Source organism: Schistocerca piceifrons, chromosome 9 (genome assembly GCF_021461385.2).
Source record: "Schistocerca piceifrons isolate TAMUIC-IGC-003096 chromosome 9, iqSchPice1.1, whole genome shotgun sequence".
Taxonomy (NCBI): domain Eukaryota; kingdom Metazoa; phylum Arthropoda; class Insecta; order Orthoptera; family Acrididae; genus Schistocerca; species Schistocerca piceifrons.
This window is the reverse complement of record NC_060146.1, coordinates 143,039,436-143,060,760: the sequence shown is the minus strand read 5'-3', so window position 1 is coordinate 143,060,760 and position 21,325 is coordinate 143,039,436. Positions and strand designations below refer to the sequence as shown.

General features: G+C 44.8%; 1 protein-coding gene across 1 annotated transcript; it reads right to left on the bottom strand.

Moving 5' to 3' along the window:
- Positions 1 to 9,667: 9,667 nt before the first annotated feature.
- On the bottom strand, positions 9,668 to 20,171 carry LOC124716770. Its single transcript, XM_047243316.1, has 3 exons — positions 20,072 to 20,171; positions 16,621 to 16,857; positions 9,668 to 9,723 (listed from the first exon to the last, which is right to left on the bottom strand). Exons 1-3 carry the CDS (start codon positions 20,157 to 20,159, stop codon positions 9,668 to 9,670), a joined length of 381 nt encoding a protein of 126 aa, XP_047099272.1. The 5' UTR covers positions 20,160 to 20,171.
- Between the last annotated feature and the right edge of the window lie 1,154 nt (positions 20,172 to 21,325).

Genomic DNA, 21,325 nt, shown 5'->3' with positions numbered 1-21,325 from the left:
TAATATTTTTGGTGTTGTAGGCGTGTTTAAAACACAGTAGGCCTGTATTATTAGAGATTATATACCTACATAGCCAATGAGCTATGGTTTACTTTGTTTCTGAGTAGGCATTTTCAGTTCGCTACTGTGTAGAAGCAACCTGTTACAAACTTTTGTTCCAGGATACAAAACTCATACACCAGATCTTCTAGATTTCTGAACTTTGGATAACTCTTTTCGGTAAACAGTTCGCAACGAATTTATTTTTTTTATTACTGTTTCTCTGTTTGCCGAGGCGTCAACTGTCCGCAATTTTTCAATTAGAGCATTGTATGCTGCTGTCTTTTTGTCTCGGTCACTATATTCTTTACTGTTAATCTTCCACAAACATGGATGGTTTCTATATATTTCAATGAATTCACTTACAAACTGACGAGTATCAGCTATTTTAATGCCCTGTGCGCACAAATACAAACACTAGACTGAGCAAACAGCTGTTTCGCGCCAGATTTGCGGCGATCTCCGGTCCACACGCTCCAACTTGTCTGCACAGATGTGGTTTGAACCCACAGGTTTGAGATGTTTTGCTCAAACCTCCAACACCAATTTCCAGGTTTGCACACACCTCAGGTTAGTGCAAATCTTCTGTTCACACGCAACGATCTGTCTGCGCAGATGTGATGTGCGCAGACATTTGCGCAGACAGATCGTTGCGTGTGGACGGGCCTTTAAATAATTCCAGTCCCATACTACTGGAGAAGTCAGGTGTTTTCTCGAGCGATGGCGCTAGATCAGGGAATGGGCTTCCATCGTCGATACAGGATACACAACATGCAATCCCATCTGCCATACGACCTTGTTAGCATATGCTTGTTGACGGATATAAACTGAGGCTGCATTTACATGTTGCGCTAACAGATGGCGTTATTTTAATACTATGAGCCAAGCTCGTAATAGTATTTTGCAAAATCGGGACAAAAGTGGGTCTTGTCGCGACGAGTCTTGACGCTCGCGATACATCGGAACAGGTGGCAAACCTAGTTACTACCACTTTCGCTTTGGACTGCACTGCAAATCTGAAAAACGCACGACGCCATAGCTGGTCCGAACAGGAAAACTCGACACAGCAGCTGAAGTAGCGACAAGGTCGGCTCCCACGGCAATTGCCGCAAAATTTGCCTATTTGTTACTGACAAAAAGAAGGTACTGCAATTTTTAATTGACATTCTGCAATTCCAACAAATTCAAAGGTCAATGTTGAATCTCCATGTAAAGCGTATGCTGCTAATTCCTACATTCTTAATCCAACTTTGTACCATCGATTTGGGGCTACAGCTTCAATTTCAGTGACCATTTATCATTGCAAAAATAGATAAAGCTATACAGATAGCTGATTTTTTTGAGTAAATTACAGTTACTAATAGATGTACATAATAAGAAATTAATAGATGATGTAATCAAGCGCACTTATGAGGTTATGTCAGTCTCAGAGAAAATTTTTTTAAGTACTGGTAGTATGAGACAAAATACAAAATTTACAGAGCCGTTGTTGCAGTATCCAGATGTAGCTAAACCTAATTTGGTACCAAGAGAAAGTAAACATTTTATCAAACACTACAAGACCATCGAAGGTCCACCTTTGTTTTCTAGGGCAAAAAAGTTGGATCAAAAGCGCATGGGAGTGGCGAAACAAGATTTTAAATTCATGTTAGATTATGGCATCATCAGTCCATCTAAATCTGCCTGGGCTAGTCCTCTCTGTATGGCACCCAAGAAGAATGGCTCGATATGCCCATGTAGAGATTCCAGACAGTTAAACGAAAGAACAGTACCTCTCCGGCCGCGGTGGTCTAGCGGTTCAGGCACTCAGTTCGGAACCGCGCGCCTACTACGGTCGCAGGTTCGAATCCTGCCTCGGGCATGGTTGTGTGCAATGTCCTTAGGTTAGTTAGGTTTAAGTAGTTCTAAGTTCTAGGGGACTGATGACCACAGATGTTAAGTCCCATAGTGCTCAGAGCCATTTGAACCATTTGAACAGTACCTCTAATAGAAGTTTTCACGGTATTCCCATCTGTTTAAGGCTTGCTGTCAAATACCGAATTATTGGAGAAGATTAGCACAAGACAGCTACACTGAAGCGCCAAAGAAACTGATATAGGCATGTGTATTCAAATGCAGAGATGTGTAAACAGACAGAATACCATGGAGGTACCTCCATGCAGAATACGGCACTGCGGTCGGCAACGTCTACATAAGACAAGTGCCTGGCATAGTTGTTACATCGGTTACTGCTGCTACAATCACTTGGTTATGAGGATTTAAGTGAGTTAGAACGTGGTGTTATAGTCTACAAACGAGCGACAGGACACAGCATCTCTAAGGTAATGATGAAGTGGGGATTTCCCCGTACGGCCATTTCACGAGTGTACCGTAAATATCACGAATCTGGTAATACATCAAATCTCCAATATTGTTGCGGCTGGTAAATATCCTGCAAGAATGGAACAATGACAACTGAAGAGAATCATTCAACGTGACGGAAATGCAAGTCTTCCGCAAACTGATGCAGATTCTAACGCAGGGCCATCAACAAGTGTTGGTGTGTGAATGATTCAACGAAACATAATTCTGACCTGAAGACCCACACATGAAGGCACAAAACAAAGCTTTATACCTCACCTGGGCCCATCAACACCAGCATTGCACTGGAAACATGTTGCCTAGTCAGACTAGTGTTGTTTCAAATTGTATCAATGGATGTGTAGGGGTATAGAGGAAACCTCATGAATCCATGGACCCTGCATGTCAGCAGGGGGCTGTTCACGCTGGTGTAGTCTCTGTAATGGTGTGGGGCATGTGCAGTTGGAGTGATATGGTACTCCTGATATGTCTAGATACGACTCTCATAGGTGTCACGTAGCCTACGTAAGCATTTTGTCTGATCATCTGCATCCATTCATGTCCATTGTGCATTTCGACGGACTTGGGGAATTCCAGCAGGACAATGCGACACCCCACACACCCAGAATTGCTACAGAGTGGCTACAGGAACACTCTTCAGAGATTAAATAGTTCCGCTGGTCACCAAACTACCCAGACATTAACATTATTAAGCATATCTGAGATGCCTTGCGATGTGCTATTCGGAAGAGATCTCTATCCCTTCATTCTCTTACGGATTTATGGACAGCCCAGCAGGATTTATGGTGTCAGTTCCCTCCAGCACTACTTCAGACATTAGTCAAGTCCATGCTACATCGTGTTGCGGCACTTCTGCGTACTCGCGGGGACCCACACGGTATTAAGCAGGTGTACCAGTTTCTTTGGCTCTTCAGTGTATAATCACATGATTAGGATTGTATGAATTTAATATAATGTATTTTGACCTGTGGATGTCACCTTCAACAATCCAGCTATTCATTAATGAGGTTTTGAAACTTCCTGGCAGATTAAAACTGTGTGCCCGACCGAGACTCGAACTCGGGACCTTTGCCTTTCGCGGGCAAGTGCTCTACCAACTGAGCTACTGATTCACAGATGCTTAAAATTTTGCTGTTGGTTCTATATTCCAGCAACAGGAAAAACGAAACTAAAAACTGACTGCACGATTTTCACAGAAACTGAGTCGACAGCAAAAGGTTTACAGTACCTACGATCAATAATTGTTGGGAATTTACCTCTCTATAAAAAAAGTTTAAGCATTTGGTAGAACAAGGAGACTTCATAATCTTTGTTGACCATAAGCCACTCACATTTGCTTTTAGACAAAGGTATGAAATGGAATCTCCTCAACAGATTAGACAGCTGCAATACATTTCACAATTATTGACTCACATTCATCATGTCAGTGGCCATGGAAGTATTGTTACAGATGCCCTATCCAGGACTGATGAAGTAACAATAATGGACTATGATGAAATCAGTGAGCTCCAGCTGCAGGATCAAGAATAGCAGCAACACCAAACAGGAAATAATTTCTTAAACTTCAAGTCATATCAACTTCCACCATACATTCCTCAAGCCTTACAATATCTAATATTTCTCTATTTTTGTGGTTTAGCTCATACTGGGAAGAAAACTACAGTGAAACTTCTAACTAATAGAGTTATTTGGTTAAACATAGAAAAACAATGTTTGACAAAGGATTATATCCTGTGTTGTCTGCCAGAAGACCAAGATCACTGCAGTAGCCACCAGACAGATCGCGGGAGGCGCACATTAGCACGGCGCGTCACGGACGGTAGTTGCCGCAAGTAGAGTCCCGTCCACCAGAGGGCACGCGAGAATTCGGACGCGACCTCTGCCGGCATAACAACAACAACGACAACAACTCCGGCAGCACGGGCCGTGCCCAGTCAGTTAACATCGGGCATGCCTAGGACACAGTCCCGGTCTACGCCAAGTGAAGTGCGACGTAAACGTGAACAGTGTTCCTACACAATTGGCGACGAGTAGGGTCGTTCTTTCGCGTGTTGCGTCGTTGTTCCGGTTTCGCAGCTTCTCCACGGCATGGAGGATTTGGTGCGAGTTTTGGTTGCGCAGCAGACGGAGCTCATGGCCACCATGAAACAAGTGCTTCCGGCGTTGCTCTCCACGCCGTCGGCTCCGGCGCAGTTCCCTCCTCCCTTTCCCCCGTATGACGAGACGGCGGAGGATTGGGACGCATATGAACATCGCCTTCGGCAGCATTTCCAGGCGTTTCATGTTGCCGATGCGGAGGTATGTCGCGCTCTCTTCTTGTCTTGGATATCTCCCTCGCTGTATCAAGTTTTGCGGCAGCTAGCGCCGTTGCAGGAACCCTCGTCCTTGTCTTTTGACGCATTGTGTTCATTGCTGTCTTCATATTATCGCCGCCGCACGCATGTAGCGGCGGCTAGGGTCGAGTTCTATCAATGCAAGAAACAGCCCCATCAGTCTTACCGGGCGTGGGCCGCTACCCTGCACGGTCTTAACGCAAGTGTCGTTTTGTCACGGATCAGTCGCGAGAGTCGTATGCCCACGTTATGGTACGCGACGTCATTGTTCGTTCGGTCCCTGATAGGGAGGTCCGGCAACGGGCCCTGCAGTTAGAAGACCCTTCCCTTGAGGAAGTCCTGTCCATTGCTCAATCGTATGAAGTCTCTCACGCAGCAGGTCAACAGTTGGAAGCATGGAGCGACGTCGTGGAGGTTCAGGGCGGCGCGGCCGCGTCCACTGTGTCGGGGGTGGACGACGTGCGAGCGGTTCAATCCGGCCGTTACGGCCGCTCCCGCACGGCGCGTAAACAGAATTCCGGTCGCCGGCCCCTGTTGCCGTCCTGTGCGTCGTGCTATGTATATCATGATCGGTCAGAGTGCCCCCAGCGTTGGGCCGTTTGTCGCAAATGTAATAAAAAAGGTCACATTGCTAAAGTTTGCCGCTCAGCCTCAAAAGAATCGAAGGAAGCAGGTACAGGGGACATGGACGTTGACATTCAGGAAGTTTCATCGGGCCAGGCTTCCGACGCATCGGCACGCAAACTCTTTATCGAGGTGTCGGTTCGGTCGCGCCGGTTACAACTGCAAGTAGATACGGGCGCGGCAGTTTCGTTGTTGATGCACAAACTTATTCCGACCTAGGATCGCCCCCGTTGGCGCCAGTTTACCGGCGTCTACGCGGTTATGGTAAACATTCCCCTACTGGGTCAATTCACTACCGACGTGACTTACAAATCAGTCACTCGGCCTATTACTTTTATTGTTGTCAGTGATGCGAGCTCCGCTAACCTTTTTGGCCTGGATGCCTTTCAAGCTTTCGGTTTTTCTATCGCTGACACCATACAGTTGGTCTCCGAAGACGTTCCCTATCAATCATTGGAATCTTTGACCTCAGACTTTCCAGATATTTTTGAGGAGGGCCTGAGGCGTGTTTCAGATTTTGAAGCTCGCTTAACGTTGAAGGCGTCGGCTCGCCCGCGTTTTCTACGCGCGAGGCAGATCCCCTTGGCTCTCCGCCCTCAGGTAAAGGAAGAGCTAGACCGGCAGACAGCCCTAGGGGTTGTTCTTCCCATTTCTTCCAGTGAGTGGGCTTCGCCCCTCGTTATTGTAAGGAAGCCCTCGGGCAAATTACGTCTTTGTGGCGATTTCAAGGCCACCATTAATTCCCAATTGGTGGTGGACACCTATCCTTTGCCTCGTGCTGATGAATTGTTCTCCGCCGTGGCGGGACGCCAATATTTTTCGAAAATCGATCTGTCGGAGGCTTATCATCAGATACCACTTGATGAGGACTCCAAACGGTTGGCGGTCGTCAACACCCCGTTTGGCCTTTACCAATACCAGCGGTTGGCCTTTCGAATATCCGGTGCCCCGGCGATATTCCAGCGTTATCTTGAGCATGTCATGTCGACAATCCCTCATTGTATTAATTACCTGGATGACATAATTGTCACAGGCCGCAGCACGAAGGAACACTTGCACAACCTTCGCACCCTCTTTCTCAAATTCAGGTCTGTGGGCTTGCGTTGCAACCTGCATAAGTCAACCTTCTTCCAACCATCCATTGAGTATGTGGGCTACACCATCTCTCGGCACGGTATCCAGCCACTAGGAAGTTTGGTCCAAGGTATCGTCAACCTTCCTCGGCCCACTTCGCTGAAAGAGTTACAAGCTTTTTTAGGCAAGATAGCCTATTACCACCGGTTCATTCCCAGGGCTTCCACTATAGCCCACCCCCTGTACTGCCTTCTGCACAAGGGTGTTCCTTTTGATTGGTCGCCTGCTTGCGAGCGAGCGTTCACCTCGTTGAAGGGCCTCCTCACGTCAGCCCCTTGTTTGGCTACTTTTGATCCCCATAAGCCGTTGGTCCTGGCTACAGATGCTTCGCAGTATGGGGTGGGGGTGGTCCTGGCCCATCGCAACGCAGATGGTTCTGAGCAACCACTGGCGTTTGCGTCTAAAACGCTTAGTCCCACGCAGGCCCATTACTCCCAGGTGGAAAAAGAGGCTGTGGCCATTGTCTACGCTGTTACCAAGTTTCACCCTTTCTTGTATGGCATGAAGTTTCAGTTAATCACTGACCATAAGCCATTAATATCGTTATTTGGCCCCGCCTCTCAGATTCCGGTTAGGGCAGCCCACAGACTACAGTGCTGGGCCTTGTTCCTCTCTAAGTACCATTATGACATTCATTTTCACCCTACAGGACAGCAAGCCAACGCCGACGCTCTTTCCCGTCTTCTGGTGGGCCCGGATCCTACGTTTGATCGAGAGGAGATTATGTGTTTTCATTTGGATGTGGCGTCCCGCCAAGCAGTTGATGGCTTCCCGATCACTAGTTCTCAAGTCGGCAGGGAAACAGCAGCTGACCCGGTTCTCCGGCAAGTAGTTCGCCTCATTCAGCAGGGGTGGTCATCCCACCCTCCGGGCCAGGCCTCAGACCCTCTTCGTAATTATTTTCTTCTACGAGACCGCCTCTCGGTCTTGGAAGGAGTTCTCCTCCTGGCTACTGAGGATACAGCTCCTCGCGTGGTTGTTCCTGCAAGTTTACGTAGGGAGGTCCTCACGTTATTACATGCGGGGCACCGGGGTGTTTCCCGTACTAAAACCTTGGCTCGCAGATATGTGTACTGGCCCGGTATTGACAGAGAAATTGAGCACTTGGTGGCCGCCTGTTCCCAGTGTGCAAGCCAACAAGCATCTCCCAGGGCAGCGTTCTCTTCATGGCCGCCGGCAACCCAAGCATGGGAACGTGTTCACATCGATTTTGCGGCCCCGTTTCTCAATGGTTTTTGGCTCATTGTCATTGATGCTTATTCCCGATTCCCATATGTGGTTCGCTGCTCCTCAACCACTTCAGAAGTTGCAATCCAGGCACTAGCAAAAGTCTTTTCTGTGGAAGGTCTGCCAATCACCCTCGTCTCGGACAATGGACCGCAGTTTATTTCGCAGACCTTCCAGGATTTTTGTAGGTGCTTCGGTATTCGGCACGTTTGCTCTCCCCCCTTCCATCCACAATCTAATGGGGAAGCCGAGCACATGGTGCGCACATTTAAGACGCAGATGAAAAAGTATGTGCACGAATTTCCTGCGGAGGAAGCATTGACGTTTTTCTTGACGGCATACTGGACCACACCAATGGGAGAACGCAGCCCCACAGAGCTCCTCCATGGGCGTCAACCTAGGACTCTGCTGCACCTCCTCCGGCCTGGTCCTCGCCAGTCGTCACAAAATGGAGTACCTGGCTTTCCACTGGGTATGTCGGTCTGGGCCCGTGGGTTTGGTCGCAATCCACGTTGGATACCGGCGGTGGTCCTGTGCCGCAATGGCTGCCGGCTCTATACCTTGCAGGTGGGGGACCGGGTGGTACGTCGTCACCAAAATCAGCTACGTCCATGTTTGGGCGCCCACCCTCCGACCTCTCGGACCCCGGCTTCCCCATTGCCGGCACCTGTGTTGGTTTCACAGGGGACATTACCTCCTCTGCCCGCTGTGCCTCTGCCGCACTGCGATGGTTCTCAGCCTTGGCAGCCTCCAGTAGCTCCAGCATCGGCATCGCCATCGTTCAAGATGCCCCAGCGAGAGCCGGCCCCCCTAGCAGGCCCAGTTTCTCAGGATGCTGGTTCACCTGTGGTCGTCCCTTCCACTTCGTCCCTGCCACTGGGTCTTGCCCCTCCTGGGGTGGAACAGGATCCAGAGTTCGACAGCTTGTCGCCCGTTCTGTCCCAGGCTCCGGTTGTGGGACGACGGGGGCCTCTTTGTGTGGGTCACTTCCAGCCGTATTCGAAGGTTCTGGCTCAAGGGTTGGCAGATCCCCTTGACTCCGGCCATCCAATGGATGTGGAGGTCATCGCTCCTGCCTGACGCTCCACCTTCCGAGCACCTTCCGACGCAGTGGATCACAGTGGCTTCACCCCCTGAAGGAGGAGGAGTGCAGTAGCCACCAGAAAGATCGCGGGAGGCGCACATTGGCACGGCACATCACGGACAGTAGTTGCCGCAAGTAGAGTCCCGTCCACCAGAGGGCACGCGAGAATTCAGATGTGACCTCTGCCGGCATAGCAACAACGACAACAACAACAACAACAACAACTCCGGCAGCACGGGCTGTGCCCAGTCAGTTAACATCGGGCATGCCTAGGACACAGTCCCGGTCTACGCCAAGTGAAGTGCGATGTAAACGTGAACAGTGTTCCTACAATCACTGACCGCACAAGATCACAATTTAAATGATTTGTAGAACTTTATGAATGTTTCAGTTTGGTACACATTGACCTCATCAGACCTTTGCCTCCTTCTAATGGCATGACTTACTGCTTGACTTGTATTGATCCTTGCACATAGTGGATGGAAGTCATACCACTCAAAGATATCAAAGTAGCAAAACCCCTATACCAGCACTGGACTGTAAGATTCAGTGTTCCATTACAGGTGATTAACAACCAAGGTACACATTTTAGATTACAGCTGTTTAATAATATGGGCACAGTATGTGGAATGAAAATTGTACACACAACATTGCACCATCCTTAGTGCAACAGCAAGGTTGAGCTACTATACAGAACTCTAGAACTCTGAAGTCTGCAATCGAGACCCATAACATTTATAAATGTACAGAAACTCTGTCTACTGTTCTAGTGAGGTTTGGTGCTGTAGCACAAGAGGTAGCACTGTAGCACAGATGGTATATAGAAAGACTGTAACACTTCCTGGTGAATTTTGTGAAGCGCCAACTACGAAGACTTACCTTGATTTGTATGTATCTGATTTGCAAAAGCAAATGTTACATCTGAAACATAGAAGACCTACATGTAGCACATCAAGACCGGTATTTGTCCCACGGGACCTGCAGGCATATTCCTATGTCTTCCTGAGAAGTGATAGGACTAGAAAACCATTAGAATCTACATATAATTGTCCTTCCCTGTCATAGTAAGTCTTGAAAAATATTTCACCATAAAGAGGAAATGCAAACACATAAACATGTCAGTGGACAGATTTAAACCAGCCTCTCTCTTGCAAGAAAAAAGACAATCAGAAAATTATCTTCCAAACTGTTCAAAGGACATTCAACCACAACATTCTCCAGAAGAAAGCACCTCCAAATACCACAGGAAGGACTACAAGGTTTCCACCTTGATTCTTGCAGCAAGTTATCTCTGTAGAGAATTAATGAACTATCACATCACATACTATAAACAGTTTCTTGTAATTATATTATATATGTTTTTTGTCATTTTAATATGCTGTATATTTGTTTTGTTGTAATGCTGTGTTGCTCTTTTGTAGGAAATCATCTTCACCACCATGTATTAATTCATAACTTAATTACTGGTGTCGGAGTAGTGTAGGGATCACAGTGATTCTGGGAGAAATTTTGGAAAAGCTATTGATTGTAATAACAGGAAAAATAGTTGAGAGTTCACTGCTTTTCATTATAATCTGAAATATCTTTGATTTTTATAAAAGCTCTGTGCGATCCGTTTTGGGAAAAGAGTAAGTGACATGTAATTAGCTTCGTATGTTGGAAACTATTAAATAAATATTGTTAAGCAACACTTTTTATCTCCAGTAAATGTATCATGCTACAACAGATATAAATTCCTTCAAAACAGATTTAACGTTAAAACTCACAAAATTATTTTATTTCCTGTATTTTACCTTTGTTATGGGTATTTCATGACAAGATATAGTCTCTGCAAGTCAGGCATTCTGCTTTCTGTGTCTTGAATGTGTTGTTTCAAAGAGATTGATCTGACAATGAGCAAACCACAACCATAATTCAGAGTCCTTATTGTTGAAAATTGGTTGCAGAGATCAAGGACAACCTGATTCAGATAGGAAAAGGGCAGGATATAATTCCAAAATTCTTTTGAGAGCAGGAAACAAGCTAAAGGATGCTATTTGTGGTTTTCATTCCATGAAAGACAGTTTAGCTACAAAATCTTGAATATGTGTGTTACATTTTAAATCAGATTGGATGTATATTGCCAAGAATTTCACATCATTCACCAATTCTTAAACCTGTGTTATTTATTTTAAATTTGTGTTCATTTGGATTGGAGGGGAGATAAGAAAGTTAATGGCTACAGTTTTTTTCTAGTATTTCTTATACATTAACTTTTGAGTGTATCTAAGTTGTTTCAGCATCAACTCTGAAGTCGGTCTGTGGCAATTATCCACCCCTGTCATATACTTGCCACCCTCTTCATTAGACCTCACATCATCAACAATTTGCCTTGCATTTCATACCAAGTCCAAGTCTTTCTTCAACCATCCCTTCAGCTACGATTTTCAGCTGTGTGTATCATAATATGTTGATCAGCATGCGACATGGAAAGAGAATATAAATACAACCTGCTTAAAAATAAATACTAATATATTCCTACAGAAGAAAATGTCAAAAGTTGTCAATGCAGTTACACTGCATACAGTGTACTACGACATCATTTACACACACCTATAATATTCTATCCCATTATAGGGATACACTACAGATACACATATTCAAAGATTGTTGGAACAAATCTAATCATATCAAATCCTTCTTATCACATAATATGCTTTATACAATTGTGGGGTTTCAGTTGGGTTGTAGCCCAAGGGAACACACACATTTCTGTAAGACTCGGTATATTTCATTCAGATGTCCACATTACAAGTCATACAGCAAACTCAGCAAGCAAGATGGTGTGAGCCATTAGGTGAACAGAGTCAAAGAATTTGTGATGGTGGAGATATGTCATTCGTACTTGTCGATGCCACACAGTCCCCCCCCTCCCCTCCCCCCCAGAGCATGGTTTGAGCGGAAGGGGCATGTCCGGCGATGAGGGAGACGGCAGTGATCGTCTGGCAGCATTCAAACGGGGGACACAGTCCGTCCCCACACCACTCCATCTTCACGTGCAGGCTGATGCCACATCCTCCCACACCACCCACTGGAGTTCCACGTCCACCTCCCGGTGTGGCCCCTGCCGCAGTAACCTCCGGAGATGGATATCCCCATCACATCACTACCGTCTCCCTCACCACCTTCACTGCTGGATACGCCCCCCTTCCACAATGTTCAAGCTGTGCCCCACACTGTAGGGGGAGTGGGGGAGGGGGGGGGGGGTTACTGTGTGGCATCGACAAGTACGAACGATATATCTCCACCATCGCAAGCTCTTTTATTCTACACCTAATGGCCCATACCATCTTGCTTGTACAGTTGGCTGTTATATACAGGGTGTTTCAAAAATGACCGGTATATTTGAAACGGCAATAAAAACTAAACGAGCAGCAATAGAAATACACTGTTTGTTGCAATATGCTTGGGACAACAGTACATTTTCAGGCAGACAAACTTTCGAAATTACAGTAGTTACAATTGTCAACAACAGATGGCACTGCGGTCTAGGAAACTCTATAGTACGATATTTTCCACATATCCACCATGCGTAGCAATAATATGGCGTAGTCTCTGAATGAAATTACCCGGAACCTTTGACAACGTGTCTGGCGGAATGGCTTCACATGCAGATGAAATGTACTGCTTCAGCTGTTCAATTGTTTCTGGATTCTGGCGGTACACCTGGTCTTTCAAGTGTCCCCACAGAAAGAAGTCACAGGGGTTCATGTCTGGCGAATAGGGAGGCCAATCCACGCTGCCTCCTGTATGTTTCAGATAGCCCAAAGCAATCACACGATCATCGAAATATTCATTCAGGAAATTAAAGACGTCGGCCGTGCGATGTGGCCGGGCACCATCTTGCATAAACCACGAGGTGTTCGCAGTGTCATCTAAGGCAGTTTGTACCGCCACAAATTCACGAAGAATGTCCAGATAGCGTGATGCCGTAATCGTTTCGGATCTGAAAAATGGGCCAATGATTCCTTTGGAAGAAATGGCGGCCCAGACCAGTACTTTTTGAGGATGCAGGGACAATGGGACTGCAACATGGGGCTTTTCGGTTCCCCATATGCGCCAGTTCTGTTTATTGATGAAGCCGTCCAGGTAAAAATAAACTTCATCAGTAAACCAAATGCTGCCCACATGCATATCGCCGTCATCAATCCTGTGCACTATATCATTAGCGAATGCCTCTCGTGCCGCAATGGTAGCGGCGCTGAGGGGTTGCCGCGTTTGAATTTTGTATGGATAGAGGTGTAAACTCTGGCGCATGAGACGATACGTGGACGTTGGCATCATTTGGACCGCAGCTGCAACACGGTGAACGGAAATCCGAGGCCGCTGTTGGATCACCTGCTGCACTAGCTGCGCGTTGCCCTCTGTGGTTGCCGTACGTGGTCGCCCTACCTTTCCAGCACGTTCATCCGTCACGTTCCCAGTCCATTGAAATTTTTCAAACAGATCCTTTATTGTATTGCTTTTCGGTCCTTTGGTTACATTAAACCTCCGTTGAAAACTTCGTCTTGTTGCAACAACACTGTGTTCTAGGTGGTGGAATTCCAACACCAGAAAAATCCTCTGTTCTAAGGAATAAACCATGTTGCCTACAGCACATTTGCACGTTGTGAACAGCACACGCTTACAGCAGAAAGACAACGTACAGAATGGCGCACCCACAGACTGCGTTGTCTTCTATATCTTTCACATCACTTGCAGCGCCATCTGTTGTTGAAAATTGTAACTACTGTAATTTCGAAAGTTTGTCCGCCTGAAAATGTACTGTTGTCCCAAGCATATTGCAACAAACGGTGTATTTCTATCGCTGCTCGTTTAGTTTTTATTGCCGTTTCAAATATACCGGTCATTTTTGAAACACCCTGTATATACATGTTTGGAATGGTCATTAGATTTAGCTTTTCACAAAAAGATCTGCAGTATTGTCTCCTGTTAATCCCCACCATGGCTCAGATGGTGGTTTTTGTAGTCTTAAAGCTTTCAGCAGATTAGTTTTCTCAGAAGATTGTACTATACCTTATAACTGAAACAAAATCTACAGCTACATCTACATGACTACTCTACAATTCACAATTAAGTGCCTGGCAGATGATTCATTGAAACACCTTCAAGCCATTTCTCTGCTGTTCCACTCTCTAACAGTGTGTTGGAAAAAGAAACTCTTAAATATTTCTATGTGAGCTCTAATTTCTCTTATTTTATTACATCTACATCTATCTCTGCAAACCACAGTGAGATGCTGAGTGTATGTCCCATTGTAGCAGTTTTTCGGGTACCTTCCGCTCCATTCACATATGGAGTGCAGGAAGAATGATTATTTGAACACCTCTGGTTGTGCAGTAATTATTCTAATCATATCCTCATGATCTCTATGTGACTGATACATAGGGAAATGTAAAATCCTAGAGTCATCATTTAAAGCTGTTTATTGAACTTTTGTTGACAGACTTTCTTGGGATAGTTTACGTCTATCTTAAAGAGTCTTCCAGTTCAGTTCCTTCAGTATCTCTATGACACTTTCCCACAGATTAAACAAACCTGTGACCATTTGTGCTGCTCTTCTCTGTATACTTTCAGTATCCCCTGTTAGCCCTACTTTGTACAAGTCCCACGCACTTGAACAATATTCTAGAACAGGTCACATGAATGATTTGTAAGCAATCTCCTATGTAGACTGATTGCACTTCTCCAGTATTCTACCAATAAACTGAAGTCTGCAACCTGCTTTACCTATGACTGGACCTATGTGAACATTCCATTTCATTCCCTACTGAGTGTTACACCCATGTATTTGTACATGCTGGCCGATTCCAACAGTTCCTCATTGATATTATAGTCATAGGATACTACATTTTGTTTTGTTTTGTCAAGTGTACAATTTTACATTTATGAACATATAAAACATGTTGCTGTTTTGAAATCTTATCAAGGTGTGACTGAATATTTATGGAGCTTCTTTCAGATAGTACTTCATTATAGATAACTGCATCATCTGCAAAAAACCTGTTGATACTATTAATACTGTCTGCAAAGTCATTAATATACAACATGAGAAGCAGGATCCCACACACTTCCCTGGGGAACACCTGAAGTTACTTCTACACCTGACAATGACTCTCCATCCAAGATAATACACTGGTCCTCCCTTCAAAAAAGTCCTCTATCCAGTTAAAAATTTCGCTAGATACCCCACATTATTGTACTTTTGACAACAGGTGTAGGTGTGGTACCGAGTCAAATGCTTTTAAGATATCATGAAATACTACATCTACCTGGTTGCCTTGATTCAAGGCTTTCATTATGTCATGTGAGAAAAGTGTGAGTTGGGTTTCACATGATCAATTTTTTTCAAAATCCATGCTGGTTTGCATTGAGGAGATCATTCTGTTTCAAGATACCCCATTATGTTTGAGATGAGAATATGTTCTAAGATTCTACAACAAATCAGTGTCAAGGATATTGAATGGTAGTTTTGTGAGTCAGTTCTACTACCCTTCTTGTAGAAGGGATTTCAATGATAATTTCTCCTAACAAAATATTTTCACATTTGAAGGAGAAAGTTGGTGACTAAAATTTCATGAGAAAATCCTGCTATAACTCACACAGGGAGATGCTTAACAAGCAATAATAAGACACAGGTAAACAAAAACAATGGTTTATACTGGACACAGTAGAGATATATAATAACAGAGGAAAAACTTTTCTCTATAAAAAATAATACAACTTCTCAGACACTAACAGTCACACACCTGGAAAACATAGTGAGTAAATGCAGTGAGACGTGAAGTCTACATCACTGATAATCCCTAATGACGGAGGTTGAGCATTCAGCATAGTTAACCAACAGGTACATCTTGGGATATCTCTGGAAAGTCATAACTCCCACTGCAGTGGCTTCTGACTGGGCTCTGACTGACGGGATGCAAAGAGCCGGGACACAAGCTGGCCCAGAGTTCCAGTTGAATGAACTGCTGATGTGTTGGCTTGTGCCATCCCGTACAGTTGGTGTGGAGATATTCGTGCTGATCCAGTTCTACACACATGACACGGCAGAGGAAATAGGTCCCTGGCATGAAGGACCTCTGGTGGTGCTTGTCCTGCCATTTGTCGTCTTTGTTGTGATTCATTCAGTCTGGGGAGGCATCATCTCATACATATGCAACCCAGTAGTGCTTCAGTGTCTGAGAGGTTGCTAATCCCTTTAGGCAAACGTTGGGTACATGGCAGATCCTGTTACAGTGAAAAATGTTGTCGGCTACTGTGGAAGTCAGCACTGACAAAAGGAAGGAAGAAAAGAATAGTTGTGATCTCACAGAATGCAGACTTAGTAACGTCTTCTCAATACTTAGCACTGATTCTCTCAAAGTCTGCGACCAAACTGGAGCAACAAGTGATGGGCGGCTGGTTAAATTAGCATTGACAGGGAGTGCTGAACTCTGTCTTCCTGGAGGTGTGGCACTGCCTGCTCTTTCCATTGTCACATGGGTCAGCACCTTCTTGAGTCTATTCCACAGTGCCATGTCGCTTGGTGTGCAGTTGATGCCTTAGGACTGCACGTTCTTCCCCCCACCCTCACAAAATGCCATACCATTGTCATGTAGGGAGCCATCCTATGACAATTGGGGGGGGGGGGGGGGGAGGAGGGAGAAGGCAGGAAGCTGGGTGGTATGAGGAGCTGGGATTCGCAACTGGGACTGACACCAAGACCTTGGCTGCACCTGACGTCCTTCCTGTGCTCCAAGGGGAATGTCAGATGGAAAACCGCAGAAAAGTGCCCACCCTCTTCCTGAGTTTGGCTGATGAAAAGCAGAAATGGCAGCATTGACAACAGCAGTGGAAATGACGATGATGACAACGATGGTGCCTGGTCCATGGTGGGCACCAGGATGAGGGCTGGGAAGTTGAGCTGCTGTCGCAGTGAAGGTGATGGGTCCAGCTCCATTAGTTCTGCAGGTGGTGCCAAAGAGGTGTCCATGGGTGGCTGTGCTGGCTGCACGATTCTGGTAGGATGTGACCCTGGAGACAGAAAGTATGCAGAAGAATCTCACAAGCAACAAGCACAAATCTGGTTCTGGTGGCAGCACAGCAACCTGTACAAGCGCCCAAATTTTGAGGAATTGTCTCTCTCCCAGTGTCTTGTGTGACCAAAAACTCTGAAAAGAACAAAATCATTATGCGCAAAGTGATACTCGCGGAATATGGAAGGTGCTGTGTGCTGTGGTGGGTGCACCAACTGGAGCAGTGTGCAGTGGCATTGGCCATGTAGAAGCTCAACCAGTGACGGACTGTTGTGGGGCTGGGAGCAGTACATTGTGAGAAAGAGCAGCAGCACTTGATCCCATGTGTGGGTGGCACACAGTTTGTTCATCTGTTGCTTGAATGTACACACAAATCGTTCAGCTTCTCTGTTCGACTGAGGATGAAATACAGTACTGATAAAGTGAGTGATACCATTGGCCTCACAAAACTGTTCAAAGTCCTGAGCAACAAACTTTGGTCCATTGCCTGTAACCAACACTTCAAGCAGACCTTTCAAGCAAAAAACAGATTACAAAGCCTTAATGGTACTATGCAATATAGTAAAGCACATGTGCACTGCAAATGGATATTTGATAAGAGTCCACAACCATAAGCAAACAACTGTTCCAAAAGGGACCAGCAAAATCAATATGCACTCGCTACTGTGGCAATTGAGATTTTGGCCATGCCCAAAATGTTTGCTGGGAGGGGGGTCACCAGTAGATTTTCAGCACAAATGCAACACTTTGACGTCATTTGTTCAGTGTGGGTGACCATACCCGGCCAAGTACAATGCCGATGCACTAACTGTTTTGTGTGTACAATTCCCTAATGTCCTTGGTGGAGCAATCACAAAACATCTTTTTGCAGAACCTTAGGAATAAGCACATGATTGTCCAGAGTCATTTTGCAATAAAATACACACCATGCTGGATGGAGAGGCTACGCTGATGAGAAAAATATCATTGCACAAACGAATTCTGAATGTTTTTCATGAAACAAGTCTAAGCAGTACTGATGTAGTGCAATGAAAGGTTCAAGTTAGGGTCTGCTTCTGTGGCCTGTGCACTTTTCTTATAGTGTAGTGGAAAAGTCTATAAAAGTTCAGTGTCCTGTGCATCGATCTGACAACAAGATGCAGCAGTAGCATCAAATTCAGAATCAGGACCAACAGGAAAGCAAAAAAGAGCATCAGCATTTGCATGCTTTGACGTGAGCTGGGACAATATTTTGTACTGATACTGTGACAAAGCCCAATGTAGCAGCTTCTGAGCTTTGCATGGTGGAACAGGTTTGGGTGGGTGAAACAGAGACTGAAGTGACTTGCGGCCTGTCACTAGCTAAAACTTCTGACCAAACATACAATGATGAAACTTTGTCACACCATAATTAATAGCGAGCACTTCCTTCTCGATTTGGCAACAGTTACACTGAGTGTTGGTCAGTAACTTGGAAGCAAAAGCAATCGGCCTGTCCTGTGAACCAAACCTGTATGAGGGCACAGCTGTACTTCCATACAAAGGAGTGTCCACTGCCAAAACCAGAGGCTTAGTGGGATCAAAATGAACAAGGCATCAGTCACTCAACAAAACATTTTTAAGTTTCTGGAATGCATCGTGACACTCTTTGGTCCAAACAAAAGGCACATTCTTCTGGCACAACTGATACAACGGTGCTACGATCTGGACTGCATTGGGTATAAACTGGATATAATATGTCATCTTCCCAAGAACTGACTGAAATTCTGTCACATTCTGCATGGCTGGAAGGTCCTGGATGGCCAGCAAATGTGATTGAAGGGAATAAACACCCTGGCTATAAGAATGTGGCCTAAGTACTGAATTTCAGTCTGTGAAAAAGCACATTTGTCCGTGTAACACTTCCAGCCCGCAGCTGAAAGTACTTGAAAAAGTGTACAGAGGTTGCTGATATGTTCCCATGGTGTGCATTCTGACACTATAATATCATCCAAGTAGTTTGAACAGAATGGAACTTTTGCAGTAAGCTGTTCAAGTAGCATTGGGATATGGCAGCTGGAGAAATGCTGCCAAAGGGTAAGCACAAAAATTTGAACAACCCTAAATGTGTGTTGATCACAAACACTATCTGAGACTCCTCATCTAGTGGAATTTACAAATACGCACTGTGAAAGTCAGTTTTTGGAAAATAGCAGCCTGCACCAAGCCTGTCCCTTAATTACTCAGGGTGAGAAAATGGATAAGTATCAATTATTGTTTGTGGATTCACAGTGGATTTAAAGTCAATACAAAGACAAAGTCTTCCAGAAAGCTTTGATAAGGTTACCAAGAGAGAAGCCCATTGACTAGCCTGGATAGGAGCAATAACACCACTGGCTTTCCCTTCTTTAAGTTCACTTGCAACTTTGTCTCTACGAGCATGAGGGATGGGACGTGCCTGAAAAAACTGAGGTTGCGCATTGTCCTTGATTGTAAAACGCACCACAAAATTATTTGCTCTGCTAAGTGCTTCAGAAAATAAGTGAGGAACCTTCACAATCTACTGAGTAACACTGTCTTATGGATTGAAAGCAGAAATAGAAAGTACACTGTCCTGAATATGAACACCAAACAAATGAAATGAATCTAACCCAAAAAAAATTCAGTCTTGCGAACGCAAGATTGTAAATGTCACTGTTTTGGTGAGAGACAAGAATCTGGCAGGCAAACTGCATATACCAAGCACAGGAATGTCCTGTAAATTGCATGCAAGATTTTGTCAACTGTGGTGAGCCCAACTGTTCACAAGTGGCACAATTAAGCAACATAATAGAATTGCCAGAGTCTAACTGAATTTCACGCAGCATCCGGCAGTGTTAAGTTCACATACAGTTTGTTTGACTGTTGTTGCACAGCCCTTGAGTGGATGGTCATTACTAGAACCGGAAGCTGGTTTAGAAAAAAACTACATGCACTATTCCGCACTTACAAGAGCAAGCATGGGTAGAGTTCTTTTTCTGTTGCGAGCACACAGACTGTACATGACCTGGCTTTTCTCAAGCAAAGCAAGTCACATTCTGTGTAGGGGAATGTTTTTTGTCATGCATGGAAGAGCAGCAGGGCCATGTTTTCAAGGCACAGACACTAAATCTTCAAAAACTAGCAACTGCAGCCTACTAATCGAGAATAACTTCTGAGTGAGACAGTAAACTTCTGTGCTGGTGTTGACAAGAAATACAAAAGTTTTACATTACCTTCACACTTAGCACAGGGAGCATTGAACCACTTCTCTTGCTGTTCACTGAAAGCTTGGAATAGTGGAATGCATGGAGGCAGTGCCATGGATGTGGCAGAGTTGATGCAGCAGTGGCCTGTGCATTAATGAGCTACTGGATGACCATCATCAACTGCGACATTTGTTCATTCTGGAACTGAATAAACTGCATTAGATCAAAGCCAGGAGCAGCCAGAGGGATAGGTGCAAGTGGTGTAGGAGGTGGGCTAGAGGCAATTTTAATGAGAGGAGTGCTGCAAAAAAGTTATATAAACAATTATACACAACTGGTGGAAATGTGCCTCTGAAAGAAAAGAAAGAAATATTAGTGACACACTGCGATGGAGTGGCGAAGAGCGAAGACAGCATTGGTTCTGTACTCTATGGCACCAGATGTTGTGTTGGTTACTGTGGGAGTCAGAACTGACACAATCAAGGAAGGAGAGAATAGTTGTGATGGGCAGCAGCGGAATCCAAAATCATCTGTACAAATCACTTGAAGATTTATTGAACTCTTTATTTCTAAAAAGAAAATAAAGTTAACTGAACTTCATTCCTGTGCTTCCTACATACAAATACTTTGACAATCTGGTACTACTCACAGAATGCAGGCTAAGTTATGTCTTCCTTCAAAGTCTGCAACTGAACTGTGGCAACCAGTGATGGGTGGATGCTTAAATTAGCACTGACAGGGATCACTGAACTCTGTCTCAGTTAGTTAGTTAGTTAGTTGGTTGCATGTTCCATTGATCAATCGCATGGGATGGTAGCCGTTACGGTGTGGAATGTGTCAAGTGCACAAGAAATGCACATATGAAACAAGAGTTTTTAATATATTACAATACAAAGTTAAAGATTAATATTTCTACTGTTTACCCCATTCCCTTAAATGGCACAAAATGCATATACTATATTTATAGATTTATTTATTCCTATTTAAGACTATTCAAGAATTCATCTATGGTATAGAAGGAGTTGTCAAGGAAAGGAGATATGATTTCAATTTATTTTTGAAGCGATTACTGCTGTCTGTCAGACATTGTATTTCTTCTAGTAATTCGCTGAAAATTTTTATAGCAGCATATGTTACCCCTCTCTGTGCCAAAGATAGGTTGAGTAAAGGATAGTGTAAGTCTTTATTTTTTCTGGTATTATAATCATGAATGTCACTGTTGTTTTTAAACTGGTCCATGTTGTTGAGAACGAATTTCATTAGTGAGTAAATGTACTGTGA